Source organism: Rhipicephalus sanguineus, unplaced genomic scaffold, assembly GCF_013339695.2.
Source record: "Rhipicephalus sanguineus isolate Rsan-2018 unplaced genomic scaffold, BIME_Rsan_1.4 Seq1138, whole genome shotgun sequence".
NCBI lineage: Eukaryota > Metazoa > Arthropoda > Arachnida > Ixodida > Ixodidae > Rhipicephalus > Rhipicephalus sanguineus.
Window position 1 is genome coordinate 776,240 of NW_023614391.1, and position 15,517 is coordinate 791,756.

The 15,517-nt window shown below is 49.2% G+C and overlaps 1 protein-coding gene across 1 annotated transcript in view; it reads right to left on the minus strand.

Moving 5' to 3' along the window:
* Positions 1-15,136, minus strand: part of LOC119376250 (uncharacterized) — a 38,531-nt gene extending 23,395 nt beyond the window's left edge. Inside the window, exon 1 of the mRNA XM_037646153.2 lies at positions 14,974-15,136. Coding sequence (XP_037502081.1) covers positions 14,974-15,119 — 146 coding nt within the window. The 5' untranslated portion in view covers positions 15,120-15,136. The remainder of the gene's footprint in view (positions 1-14,973) is intronic.
* Between the last annotated feature and the right edge of the window lie 381 nt (positions 15,137-15,517).

Sequence of the window (15,517 nt, forward strand, 5' to 3'; positions counted from 1 at the left end):
CTTCGGGTGGCGTTTGTCGTAAAGGACGAGGTAGTTCCGCACCATTTCGATTAGCAATTCCGCTATGTGGATGCTTTTCGACTGCGACGTGACGAGCGCGTCGGACTTGGCCGCCATTTTTTCAAGTTCCGCGGCGAGCGGATCCGGCGGCGGTTGCCGCAAAAATCGGTCCGGGAGCGATCGGCGCGAAGAGGGCCGATTCGGCGAATCTCGCCGCCGCCGAACCGGATTCTGCGGCTCTCCGGTTGCCCGAATGCTCAGTGTGAACGAGCCATTAAGCGGGTATGCGCCACAGGTGATTGACGGTTTATATCTTCCCAGGAACAGCGAGAACAGAAAGTGGTAATTTAAATGCGAGAGCGTAAAGAAAAACCGACATCGGCAGCGTTGACCCGACGAATGCAAACTATAAAAAAATCACGATCCCAGCAGGAATTGAACCCAAGTACTTTGCGCGGCAGTCATATATTCTGCCACAGAGCCACGCCACGTATTGCAAATGCTCCGGAAAAGACCTTATGCAGGTGTGATGTCGGTGCAGCGTCAATTGTGGTTGCAGTGCTGGCTATCTGCTTTTATAACAAAGTAATAAACTTTACATATGTAATCTAATGACACAGGCGTCATGCCACGTTAACGTCAATTGTGGTTACAGTGCTGGCTCCGCTTTCACATAATTGAATTTTTAATATTTTTACGTACCAAAACCATGATATAATTATGAGCGACGCCGCAGTGGAGGGCTCCGGAAATTTATACCGTCAGGTGTTGTTTAACATGCACTGACATCGCACTGTACACCGGCATCTACCATTTCGCCTCCACCGAAATGCAACCGCTGCCGCCGGGATTGAACCCGCGAGCTTCGGGTCAGCAGCCGAGCGCCATAAACACAGATCCACTGTGGCGGACGCTTTCACAGAAGCCTAATAGCCATTACATTTGTATTCCTATGATTCAGCAAGCTATATCCAAGCGTTGCCCGACCCCGGAGGAATGCGCTAACGAAAGTTACGTATGATATTCACATCATCGCGCCATAAAGTGCACTTAGTTTCGATAATACTCACGTGTTCTCAGTGCTGACGTTACGCCAGACCATAAGTCACCCTTTAAACGCCAGTGTAGTCGACGAAACTGGTAAGGCCACACTGTACACACAACTACTACGCTTACAAAAACACGTCGATCCACATCGTAACGTTTGCCTCAAGGTAAAAAAGTGCAGCATGGACAACCGCACGCTGATTGCTTCGCATGAAACCGATTGCCGCAAGATGGGGATCTGCCGATTATTTACAGCACAGCTGTTAGAACCTGGCTATATTTCTAATGTCGTCGTGCAGTTTTGGACGAGCTTAAAATAGCATCGTGTAGCGTAGCTAGGTGGAGAGGAGGATAGCGGCGCGGCGAGGGCTTAGCACAGGAAGGGGAGCGGGCGGCGGCACCCACACCATATACTCCGTCTTACCACTACCGTTCAGCACTGCCAAAGCTACGATGTGTAAGCAAGCCAGATGCTTGCGCAGCGAAACATAGTTCCAGCAAATACTGCCTTACATTTCGTAGGGTTGAGACGTTTCGCACTTGCTTAGCACGTGTTACTTCGCATCAACACGTGCTACGTCTATTAAATGCGTAGCATTTCTTAGCGAACCATTGGCACTTTGAGCGTTTCTATCTACGTATCTATCTCTCTACCTAGCCACATACGTCTGGGTGCTCTCGTGATCGCCTCCTTAACTTGGTGTAGACCAAAATTGGCATGGGAGGGCAAGAGGATTTGACGAATATGACGTCGGGTCATCACATGAATAATGTGAAAATCCTGCAGCGTACGTTGTCAAACCCTTTCCTCCAGACGTCTGGGGCACATACCCGTTTACCACGGGCCGCGTTGTACGGATATGTGCCAAAGGTGATTGACAGTTTATGTCTACACAGTAACGGCGAGAACAGACGATGGTAATTTAAATGCGAGAGCGTTAACGAAAACCGACATCGGCAGCGTTGACCCGACGAATGCAAAGAATAAACGTTAGGATCCCAGTAGGAATTGAACCCAAGCATTCTGCGTGGCAATCAGTTATTCTACCACAGAGCCACGCGAGGTCTATAAACTGGTTTGGAAAAACAGCCTAAGAAGGCGTAATGTTGGTGCAACGTCAATTGTGGCTGTGGTGCTGGCTGTCTAATTTTACAAGAAAACAATAAACACTACATATGTACTCCTACAATACAGGCGTCACATCAGATTAACGTCTATGGTTCCAGTGTTGAATCCGCTTTTATAGCAGTCTAATAAACATTACATTTGAATTCCTATGATTTAGCAAGCTCTATTGAAGCATTGCTCGGCCCCGGAGGAATATTTTGAAGAAAGTTACGATGATATTCACACGATTGCGCCATAAAGTGCACTTTGTTTCGATAATACTGACGTATGTACTCTAACGTGAGGGCTGGCGTTACGTCGCACCGTAAGTTACACTTTAAACCCCAGTGTTTTCGACGTGCCTGAGAAGCCCACGATGGGCACACAGCTGCTAATTTTAAAAAAACACGTCGATCCACCTCGTATCGCTTGGCTCAAAGCCATCAAATACAGTATAGAAGTACTCGCTGACTGATTCGCATGAAACCAATTCCCAGAAAGCGTGGGATCTGCCGGATTTTCTCTGTCGCATTTACGCCGTATTTCTTTAATTGCTGTGCCTGTAACCACCAGTAACTGTGGTTCAGGGGCGCAGCCCCTGAACCACAGTTGCTTGCGTATATATACGCAATGTTGCTTGCGTATATATACACGCACTCATACAAACGCACGCACGAACATACATAAAGTATGGTTAAACACTCCCCCCCCCCCGAAAAAAATTTCTGGCTACGCCCCTGCCGTGGTTACAAATGGACATGCATGGCAGCGTCCATGCCCACGCAACCGCCCGCTTCGATTCGAACTTGTGCTTGTTACTTGCACACAGCGCTGACAGCAACAAATAAATGGTGAAATGAGCCATCGCTTTCTTCCATTTCATGATGGGGACAAAGTATCATCTCCGTATTGTCGTTATTGGCAAGATGAGCTATTTGTTTAGCGACGCCTGCTAAGCCTAACGCGCCGAGAATTTGATAGGGGTTCATGAAAATAGCGCAATATAATCGCGAATACGTTGCTGTCGAAGCGTCAGGACATGAATCTAAAGCAAATACAAGCGTCCGTTTGGAACTTGCCGGCCACGCAGCGCACGACGACGGGATAAATTCGAGGCGGACGGCACCTATGTCGATGGGTGCAGCCATCCATTATTTTTTTCCGGCGCCGCCGTCTGCTCACGTTACTCGCGCAACACGTGTACGAAAATGCATGTATTAAAATTAAATTATGTGGTAGCGTAGCCAACACTGGAACTACAATTGATGTTAACCCGGCATGACGCCAATATCATTGGAATACATATGTAATGTTTATTGCTTTGCAATAAACTTATATAGCCAGCACTGCAACCGCAATTGAAACTGCACCGAGATTACGCCTGCATAGGGTCCTTTTTCAAAGAAGTTTCAAGACGTGGCGTGGCTCTGTGGTAGAGTATCTGACTCCCACACGAAATGCTTGGGTGCGATTCCTGCTGGGATCCTGATTTTTCTTAACACGAAAGTGTTTTATGCCGGGGTCCACCAAGACTTTCATGACGCATTTCCGTCACGGAAATACGTCAGCAAAATGAACGCTATCAGATGGCAAAGGAAAATTTATAAGAAAAAGTTCTGTTGGCAAGAGTCGAACCCACGACCTCTCTGTCCACGACGATGGCTGGCGGGCTTTAGCCCACTGAGCTTCCGCAAAACACACTGCGGAGGCTACCTGAACGCGCCTTTTATCTTTCACACTTTTCTTTCACGCAGCTCTTGAATAGACTGATGTTATGAGCGTCCCATTTATAATGGGGCGGTGACATGTGTGCCACCAGGCTCGAGAAAAAAAAAAAACGCGCCGTTGCTACAACTGTCTCATTCGGCGCGTTTTCAATAGAAGTGAAATTTCGTCAGCGCTTTAATACCGCGAGGAGGCGGCTTGAGCCCAAACCTCGCTCATACCATCCATCCATATCAAAAAAGCTCTCCGACGCTTGCCTGGCTGTCACACCGCGTTACCTCCTCGCCATGTGAGAATTACAGGCCAGGCTAGATGGAAGACACGACGCGCGTAGCGTTTCTGTTCGCGTTTCACGAAGCATTGGAGGAGTGCATATCGAGTAACAGTGTTTATTATGTGCTCGTTGCCATCTTTGCGTGGGATTCACCATACGCGGTGTCCGCGTGCATGTTCAGAACTTCACCTACCGCAAGAGTTAAATCTTGATCATGGGCGTTAGTCGTCGGTACAGAAATGTACCACTAGGCGTCAACGTGGGTGCGTCCACATGAAGCGGTGCTATATCTGTCAAACAGCAGTAGACGTTGTACAAGCTCTCATATACCAATGCACTATAAACTGTCAACTACTTCTGTGACGAAACGTTTCACTTTCGTATTATATCGATTGCTATGACAGAAGGATCAGCCATGTTTTCTTTACATTTGCCGGGTCAACGCTGCCGATGTCGATGTCGATAGATAGATAGATAGATAGATAGATAGATAGATAGATAGATATATAGATAGATAGATGAATAGATAGATAGATAGATAGATAGATAGATAGATAGATATATAGATAGATAGATAGATAGATATATAGTAGTATAGATAGATAGATAGATAGATAGATAGATAGATAGAGAAGCCTTGGGACATGGTATGGTTACCCTCTCCAGCGCCTTCTAGTGGGTCATCCTCTTTGGTTGCTTGAAGAAAGAACGCCGCTCGCGCAGGGAGTTCGTGCCTTGCCGTGACTGTCGCCATTACTCATTGTCGTTGAGTGCTGTCTATTAAACACCTTAACAATTTGGTGGAGAGTGCTCTGCTCCCATTCAATGCCCCTGGAGCTCCGATCCCGTACCTTGCCATCTACCATGCCTCAAGACGCCGCCCAGCAAACGCCTCCTCTCGCAACGAGCACATGTCCCGGTGTCCCCCGTATACGCGACCCACCTATCTTCACTGGCGCCGATAGCACCGACGTGGAGGACTGGCTCGCAATTTACGAGCGCGTCAGCATCCCCAACAAATGGGACGAAGAAGGCAAGTTAAGCAACTTGGTGTTCTACCTCGCGGGCGTAGCAAGCTTGTGGTACAACAACCACGCGTCCGATTTTGCGACTTGGGCCGATTTCAAGACCGCCGTCATCAGCGTTTTTGGCCGCCCAGCAGTTCGTAAGCTGCAAGCCGAACAGCGCTTACGTGAGCGATCTCAGCAGGCCGGTGAATCGTTCACAAGTTATATCGAAGACGTCCTCGACTTGTGTAAGAAGGCCAACGGAACCATGTCTGAGTCTGACAAGATCCGGAACGTAATGAAAGGCATTGACGACGATGCCTTCACCATGCTGCTCGCCAAAAACCCTGGCACAGTGGCCGAGGTCATAACGCTGTGCCAGAGCTACGAGGAGCTCCGCCGGCAGCGTTCGATGACCCGTCGCTCCCCATCACGCGACGCAGAGCTTGCTGGCTTGGCGGCAATATCTGACCAGGCCGCGTTGCTGGCAGAAGTCAAGTCATTCGTGCGCGAGGAAATTGCACGCCAGATCTCCCTCCTCGCCTTTGCCCACCCGCCGCACGTTCAACAGTCGTCGACCACCCTTCTTCCTCCTCTCCGCCGAGCGATTGAGCAGGAAATTGCGGAGGTCATGCCTGAGTACCACCCGCAACCTCCGGCTCCTGCGCCTCAGAGTTACGCTCAAGTTGTCGCCAGGACGCCCCAAGTAATTCCTGCGGCTGCCCCAATGAGTTACGCCGAAGCCGCCGCTAGACCTCCGTTCTTTGAGGCGGGTGTGCCGGCTACATATGCTGACGCCATCCCTCGGCCCCGACTGCAGCCCACTATGCAGTCATTTCAGCAGCCGACTCGTCAATCACGTACTGCGACATGGGCGGGACCTACCCCGGCGAACCGATGGCGCACCCCCGACAACCGGCCCATCTGCTTTGCTTGCGGTTACGCCGGTCACGTGGCACGTTATTGTCAACGCGTGCAGCCGCCTCGAGTCGCGTCACCTGTCACCAGCCAGTCAAGCCGTGCATTCTACGACCCACCTCCACCTATGTCGCCGACGTCACGCCCACCTCCAGCTACTCGCCGCTCTCCGTCTCCCCGACGTCGGTCACTGTCACCCATGCGGCCTCGTTCGGTCGCACGAGAGCAGGAAAACTAGTCGTCGCAGTCCAGGAGGCAAGGGCTGCGACGCTATCGAACTGTGAAAGCCCTCAGCGAAGTCCATCGAATGTAATCGACGTGCTTGTGGACGGTGTTCGCGCATCGGCCCTTATCGATACTGGAGCCGCTGTATCCGTTATGGACGCAAAACTTTGCCGCTTACTTCGAAAAGTGATGACGCCACTTTCTGGGATGTCCCTTCGTACCGCGAGCTCCCAGAGTATTCATCCCACAGCAGTATGCACTGCTCGCGTCGTCATTCAGGACGTTCTGTACGACGTCGAGTTCATCATAATTGCGGCATGCTCTCACGACGTCATCTTGGGATGGGATTTCCTCTCCCGCCACGACGCCGTAATTCGTTGCGCACCAGCCGAAATCGAACTCTCACCGTTCTCACATTTGACGCCGACAGACAGTCCATCGGCAATGAGCAAGATCCTCGTCCAAGACGATACGAAAGTGCCTCCAAACTCGTCAACGGCTGTGTCGGTCTACTGCGCCGGTCTCTCCGACACCACTGCACTCCTTTCGCCATCTGCCCGCGTCTGCACTAGGAAAGGGTTGCTGGTACCTTTTGCGACCGTGCGAGTCACTCAGGGCAGCACCACTATTTTTGTTACCAACCCATCCCCGTGCATTGTTACGTTGGTTCGAGGGGAATGTCTCGGCAAAGTGGAACCCGTTGAAGACGCACAAGTTCTGGACGCACCCGATGACTCGCACTGTACCAGTTCCCGCACCATCAGTGCTGTTTCCACGTCTGATTCGTCACCTACTGATGTATTTGGTCCCTCCATTGCTGACAACCTTACGTCGGTCCAGCGTTCGCAGCTTCTGTGCTTGTTGGATGAATTTCGTCATTCTTTCGATGTCGGGCAAACTTCCCTCGGCCGCACGTCCGCTGTTACGCATCGCATCGACACTGGCGCCCAACCACCACTGCGGCAACGTCCATATCGCGTGTCTCCCACAGAACGCCGGGTAATTAACGAGCAAGTGGACGATATGCTTCGACGCGATGTAATTCGGCCCTCCGACAGCCCATGGGCGTCTCCTGTTGTTCTCGTTACGAAGAAGGACGGTTCTGTGCGGTTCTGTGTGGACTACCGACGGCTCAACAAGGTCACCCGCAAGGATGTTTATCCACTGCCGCGAATCGACGACGCGATTGACAGCCTCCAAGGAGCAGAATTCTTTTCATCTCTCGATTTGCGCTCGGGGTACTGGCAAGTACCCATGGCTGATGACGCTCGACCAAAGACAGCCTTTGTCACGCCCGACGGCTTGTACGAGTTCAACGTCATGCCGTTCGGTCTGTGTAATGCGCCCGCGACCTTCGAGCGCATGATGGACACCGTTCTGCGTAACTTGAAATGGCACACGTGCCTGTGTTACCTGGACGACGTCGTCGTCTTCGCTCCGGACTTCTCCACGCATCTCCAACGTCTGCGGCATGTTTTGACACGTTTGAGCAACGCCGGCCTCCAACTGAATCTGAAGAAGTGCCGATTTGCGGCACGGCAGCTGACAATCCTCGGCTACGTCGTGTCCAAAGACGGAATCCTTCCCGATCCGGCCAAGCTTCGGGCCGTGGCCGAATTTCCCAAACCTACGTCCGTCAAAGAACTGCGCAGTTTCGTCGGACTGTGTTCATACTTTCGACGCTTCATACGAAACTTTGCCACCATCATATCGCCGCTGACGAAGCTCCTTGGAAGTAACGGACCCCTAAATTCGTGGTCGTCCGAGTGTGACGACGCGTTCGCAAAGCTCCGTCGTTTGTTGACGTCTCCTCCCATACTACGTCACTACGACCCTACGGCCCCTACGGAGGTACACACGGACGCCAGCGGTGTAGGCCTCGGCGCTGTCCTTGCGCAACGCAAACCAGGGTTCCCCGAATATGTCGTGGCATACGCAAGCCGTACGCTTACCAGAGCCGAGACCAATTACTCAGTCACGGAAAAAGAGTGCCTGGCGATCATATGGGCCCTTACAAAGTTTCGACCTTATTTGTATGGTCGCCCATTTGATGTCGTCACCGACCATCATGCACTATGCTGGCTGTCGTCATTGAAGGATCCCTCAGGCCGTCTCGCCCGCTGGGCACTTCGCCTGCAGGACTACGACATCCGCGTGCTGTACCGCAACGGACGCCAGCATGCTGACGCCGACGCCCTCTCGCGCTCTCCCTTGCCTGACGACAATGCCCCCTGCTCAGTATCTCACATAGCTGTTGCTTCAATCAGCGTTCACACCATCGCTACCGAACAGCGCAAGGATAAATGGATCACCTCGCTGATCGACTTGCTCACTGATCCGACGGCAACACCATCCACTCGCGCGTTACGTCGTCAAGCCCACCATTTCGCCGTTCGTGACGACCTCCTGCACCGACGCAATTACAACGCCGACGGCCGCCAGTGGCTACTAGTGATACCCGCAGTCTGCGTTCTGATATATGCGAGGCCTTCCACTCCGACCCGCAATGCGCGCACTCTGGGGTATCCAAAACTTACCACCGCATTCGACAACGATACTTCTGGCGTGGGATGTACCGCTACGTGCAGAAGTTCGTTCGCTCCTGCCTCGATTGCCAACGCCGAAAACCTGCAACGCACGTGTCGCCAGCAGGTCTACAACCATTACCTTGCCCTAACCGTCCGTTCGGGCGCGTGGGCATCGATTTGTATGGACCACTTCCTCTGAGTTCGGCTGGTAACCGCTGGGCCATCGTCGCTGTTGACCATCTAACGCGATACGCCGAAACCGCCGCCCTCCCAGCGGCTACAGCGCGCGATGTTGCCTCCTTCCTACTACACCGATTCATACTGCGTCACGGTCCACCCCAAGAGCTTCTCAGCGACCGAGGCCGTGTCTTCTTATCGGAAGTCGTGGAAGCCATTCTGAAAGAGTGCCATGCTGTTCACCGCAAAACTACTGCTTACCACCCGCAGACGAATGGCCTAACCGAACGCTTTAACCGCACGCTCGGCGACATGCTGTCAATGTACGTCGCCGCCGACACACCAATTGGGATGCCATTCTGCCCTTCGTCACCTACGCCTATAACACCGCCCCTCAGAGCACTACTGGTTTTTCACCGTTCTCTTACTGTACGGAAGGCACCCGTCGCACACCATCGACACGATACTTCCATACAAGCCGGATTCATCTGAGTGTGCGCCTATTTCTGACACAGCCAGGCTCGCTGAAGAGTGTCGCGAGCTTGCCAAGACATTTACGACGCAGGAACAAGAGCTGCAGAAGAGCATTCGCGATGGCACACCACTTCTGAACCCACGTTCCTTCCTGGAGCGCTCGTATGGCTCTCGGTCCCTACCACTGCAAGTGGCCTTTCTTCAAAACTGCTGCCGAAATACGAAGGCCCATACCGGGTCGTCGAGCGCACATCCCCGGTCAACTACTTGATCGAACCCATCGAACCAGCTTCGGACATGCGCCGTCGAGGGCGCGACATTGTCAACGTGGAGCGCCTCAAGGCCTACTATGACCCACTCATAGTGACGAGCTGTTAGGTCGCCGGACGGCTCCCTTTTCGTACCCGGGGTAATTGTAGAGAAGCCTTGGGACATGGTAATGGGTTACCCTCTCCAGCGCCTTCTAGTGGGTCATCCTCTTTGGTTGCTTGAAGAAAGAACGCCGCTCGCGCAGGGAGTTCGTGCCTTGCCGTGACTGTCGCCATTACTCATTGTCGTTGAGTGCTGTCTATTAAACACCTTAACAAGATAGATAGATAGATAGATAGATAGATAGATAGATAGATAGATAGATAGATAGATAGATAGATAGATAGATAGATAGATAGATAGATAGATAGATAGATAGATAGATAGATAGATAGATAGATAGATAGATAGATAGATAGAAACGCTCAGAGTGCCTTCGGTTCGTTAAGAAATGCTTCATATTTATTATAAACAAGTACAAATAAGTCATGCGAAAGGCAATAACAATTATACAAGAAGCTAAAAGCTGTTCACGATTATAGGGTTCCAAAAGAAAATGGCGATACTTGCATTAAGTCGCGCAAAGCTTGAAATAGCGAAGCTGGACGATTCTGAAGTGTAATCTGGGGGTCTTCTAGGTTGTTGCTAGACTTTAGCTAGGTGACGCTAGGTTGTTTCTAGGTTGCCTTTAGGTTGCTGCTAGGCAACCTAAAGATAGATAGATAGCTAGGTGATGCTAAGTTGTTTCTAGGTTGCCTTTAGGTTGCTGCTAGGCTTTAGCTAGGTGATGCTAGGTTGTTTCTAGGTTGCCTTTAGGTTGCTGCTAGGCTTTAGCTAGGTGATGCTAGGTTGTTTCTAGGTTGCCTTTAGGTTGCTGCTAGGCTTCAACTAGGTGATGCTAGGTTGTTTCTAGGTTGCCTTTAGGTTGCTGCTAGGCTTTAGCTAGGTGATGCTAGGTTGTTTCTAGGTTGCCTTTAGGTTGCTGCTAGGCTTTAGCTAGGTGATGCTAGGTTGTTTCTAGGTTGCCTTTAGGTTGCTGCTAGGCTTTAGCTAGGTGATGCTAGGTTGTTTCTAGGTTGCCTTTAGGTTGCTGCTAGGCTTCATCTAGGTGATGCTAGGTTGTTTCTAGGTTGCCTTTAGGTTGCTGCTAGGCAACCTAAAGATAGATAGATAGCTAGGTGATGCTAAGTTGTTTCTAGGTTGCCTTTAGGTTGCTGCTAGGCTTTAGCTAGGTGATGCTAGGTTGTTTCTAGGTTGCCTTTAGGTTGCTGCTAGGCTCTAGCTAGGTGATTCTAGGTTGTTTCTAGGTTGCCTTTAGGTTGCTGCTAGGCTTTCGCTAGGTGATGCTAGGTTGTTTCTAGGTTGCCTTTAGGTTGCTGCTAGGCTTCAACTAGGTGATGCTAGGTTTCTAGGTTGCCTTTAGGTTGCTGCTAGGCTTCAACTAGGTGATGCTAGGTTGTTTCTAGGTTGCCTTTAGGTTGCTGCTAGGCTTCAACTAGGTGATGCTAGGTCGTTTCTAGGTTGCCTTTAGGTTGCTGCTAGGCTTTAGCTAGGTGATGCTAGGTTGTTTCTAGGTTGCCTTTAGGTTGCTGCTAGGCTTTAGCTAGGTGATGCTAGGTTGTTTCTAGGTTGCCTTTAGGTTGCTGCTAGGCTTCAACTAGTGATGCTAGGTTGTTTCTAGGTTGCCTTTAGGTTGCTGCTAGGCAACCTAAAGATAGATAGATAGCTAGGTGATGCTAAGTTGTTTCTAGGTTGCCTTTAGGTTGCTGCTAGCTTTAGCTAGGTGATGCTAGGTTGTTTCTAGGTTGCCCTTAGGTTGCTGCTAGGCTTCAACTAGGTGATGCTAGGTTGTTTCTAGGTTGCCTTTAGGTTGCTGCTAGGCTTTAGCTAGGTGATGCTAGGTTGTTTCTAGGTTGCCTTTAGGTTGCTGCTAGGCTTTAGCTAGGTGATGCTAGGTTGTTTCTAGGTTGCCTTTAGGTTGCTGCTAGGCTTCAACTAGGTGATGCTAGGTTTTCTAGGTTGCCTTTAGGTTGCTGCTAGGCAACCTAAAGATAGATAGATAGCTAGGTGATGCTAAGTTGTTTCTAGGTTGCCTTTAGGTTGCTGCTAGGCTTTAGCTAGGTGATGCTAGGTTTTTCTAGGTTGCCTTTAGGTTGCTGCTAGGCTTTAGCTAGGTGATGCTAGGTTGTTTCTAGGTTGCCTTTAGGTTGCTGCTAGCTTTAGCTAGGTGATGCTAGGTTGTTTCTAGGTTGCCTTTAGGTTGCTGCTAGGCTTTAGCTAGGTGATGCTAGGTTGTTTCTAGGTTGCCTTTAGGTTGCTGCTAGGCTTTAGCTAGGTGATACTAGGTTGTTTCTAGGTTGCATTTAGGTTGCTGCTAGGCTTCAACTAGGTGATGCTAGGTTGTTTCTAGGTTGCCTTTAGGTTGCTGCTAGGCTTCAACTAGGTGATGCTAGGTTGTTTCTAGGTTGCCTTTAGGTTGCTGCTAGGCTTCAACTAGGTGATGCTAGGTTGTTTCTAGGTTGCCTTTAGGTTGCTGCTAGGCTTTAGCTAGGTGATGCTAGGTTGTTTCTAGGTTGCCTTTAGGTTGCTGCTAGGCTTTAGCTAGGTGATGCTAGGTTGTTTCTAGGTTGCCTTTAGGTTGCTGCTAGGCTTCAACTAGGTGATGCTAGGTTGTTTCTAGGTTGCCTTTAGGTTGCTGCTAGGCAACCTAAAGATAGATAGATAGCTAGGTGATGCTAAGTTGTTTCTAGGTTGCCTTTAGGTTGCTGCTAGGCTTCAACTAGGTGATGCTAGGTTGTTTCTAGGTTGCCTTTAGGTTGCTGCTAGGCTTTAGCTAGGTGATGCTAGGTTGTTTCTAGGTTGCCTTTAGGTTGCTGCTAGGCTCTGGCTAGGTGATGCTAGGTTGTTTCTAGGTTGCCTTTAGGTTGCTGCTAGGCTTTAGCTAGGTGATGCTAGGTTGTTTCTAGGTTGCTTTTAGGTTGCTGCTAGGCTTCATCTAGGTGATGCTAGGTTGTTTCTAGGTTGCCTTTAGGTTGCTGCTAGGCAACCTAAGATAGATAGATAGCTAGGTGATGCTAAGTTGTTTCTAGGTTGCCTTTAGGTTGCTGCTAGGCTTTAGCTAGGTGATGCTAGGTGTTTCTATGTTGCCTTTAGGTTGCTGCTAGGCTTTAGCTAGGTGATGCTAGGTTGTTTCTAGGTTGCCTTTAGGTTGCTGCTAGGCTTTAGCTAAGTGATGCTAGGTTGTTTCTAGGTTGCATTTAGGTTGCTGCTAGGCTTCAACTAGGTGATGCTAGTTGTCTAGGTTCCTTAGGTTGCTGCTAGGCTTCAACTAGGTGATCTAGGTTGTTTCTAGGTTGCCTTTAGTTGCTGCTAGGCTTCAACTAGTGATGCTAGGTTGTTTTCTAGGTTGCCTTTAGGTTGCTGCTAGGCTTTAGCTAGGTGATGCTAGGTTTTTCTAGGTTCCTTTAGGTTGCTGCTAGGCTTTAGCTAGGTGATGCTAGGTTGTTTCTAGGTTGCCTTTAGGTTGCTGCTAGGCTTCAACTAGTGATGCTAGGTTGTTTCTAGGTTGCCTTTAGGTTGCTGCTAGGCAACCTAAAGATAGATAGATAGCTAGGTGATGCTAAGTTGTTTCTAGGTTGCCTTTAGGTTGCTGCTAGGCTTTAGCTAGGTGATGCTAGGTGTTTCTAGGTTGCCTTTAGGTTGCTGCTAGGCTTCAACTAGGTGATGCTAGGTTGTTTCTAGTTGCCTTTAGGTTGCTGCTAGCTTTAGCTAGTGATGCTAGGTTGTTTCTAGGTTGCCTTTAGGTTGCTGCTAGGCTTCAACTCGGATGCTAGGTTGTTTCTAGGTTGCCTTTAGGTTGCTGCTAGGCAACCTAAAGATAGATAGCTAGGTGATGCTAATTGTTTCTAGGTTGCCTTTAGTTGCTGCTAGGCTTTAGCTAGGTGATGCTAGGTTGTTTCTAGGTTGCCTTTAGGTTTGCTGCTAGGCTTTGCTAGGTGATGCTAGGTTGTTCTGGTTGCCTTTAGGTTGCTGCTAGGCTTTAGCTAGGTGATGCTAGGTTGTTTCTAGGTTGCCTTTAGGTTGCTGCTAGGCTTTAGCTAGGTGATGCTAGGTTGTTCTAGGTTGCCTTTAGGTTGCTGCTAGGCTTCAACTAGTGATGCTAGGTTGTTTCTAGGTTGCTTCTGAGCGCACGAAGGTTTCGAGTTAACCCACGACAGTCATAGCCACGACAGGTATGTCCCACTTCCAGAGACAGAAACTCGCGCTGCAACCGAGCGTTCGCACCTTCCATAAAACCACGCGCACGTCGTCGTTCGCGTAGGGCTTCCATCGCTTCGGGGTCTTCTCGCAGCCGTCATTGCCTTTCCCGTTCCCTAGTATTATCTCGTTGTACATACCGCTAAAGCACTCCGTACAGATGCTTAGCGAAGCTAAAACGTGCGGCCACGGTGTTTGTCACTCGATTAATTCCGACGGTTTATTAACTCTTTCGTTACCGTGCTTATAGAACGTCGGTCACCGGTGACCCGAAGGCGCCGAGCGAGAATTTAAAAATACGGGCGCTCCTGTCAACTAGTTGCACCATCTAGCACATTCTGTAAGCACCAATGTTTCGTTTCCTGCGTAGTAAGCTTTTCTTTTTTTTTTCCTGCGTAGTAAGCACTTGTACACACCAAAGATTTTACGGCCGGTTTAACAGCCTCGCTGGTAAAATTCTGACACACAGCAACGCTGATCAGTGGTGCAATATATTATACAATAAAGAGCGTATAAAAGAATATTAACACAATCGCAATCGATCCCGGTAGGTTGGCCCTCTTTTCCAATAACCGAAATTCTTTTTGTGTAAGAATTTGATTGCAAATTGCCATCTGTGTTCTGGCACATTTTTTTTTAATTCAAATGAATTTCTGTGACCGTTTAGGTATAGGTGAAACTTTGTACGAGAATGTTTTTACGTATTTCTTGTATAATTACATTGCGGAAAACACAACCAGAATTCGCATTCTCTGTTTTGGCAACTGACTTCCTTATTTGAATTAGAACGTCATTTTACTACTCTCGTAATGAGTGCCTCAGGCAGTTGTTTTAAATGCAAGTGAGCAGAAAGTTCGCCAAGTTCCCAGAAATCAGAGGGAAAACACGATTGCAGTTACGTGCAGCATCTTTATATTGACTTACCACTTTTCAGACGAGATATTAAAGTAGGTTATGTTTTGTGTAAAAGTATGCGTTGTTTCATTCGTACTTAGTGTTTTTGCATAGACGCAATTCGTAATGTTGCGACCTTGAGGATCGGTGTTGAAGTTTCTTTCAGTCAGGTACATTGGTGAACTTTCGGTCATAAACTGCAAATAGGGAGAACACTATTGCAATAAATCGACGCAGAAGACCAGTAAACCGCGTCATAAAGCTTTGGCGTTTATAAATGTGGAACGTAGGTTGTTTGTGTAAACAGCAATTGGACAACATTATGCACATGTATCTACATTGTAACTGGACCTATTTGTTGATAATCATAAATCATCTGTTGTAAGTAGCTTTCTATCCCAAAACAATGTTTGTCTCGTAACCACAGAATAGAAATAATCCAGTCATTACCAGTTATGGCATTCTACTGCTTTCGTTGGGAGTATACGTAATAAAATATTGAAACGGGGTGTTGAGAGTGCAGATCCCCGCGATATAAATAAATCTCCATACAACAACATAATACGGGGATAGT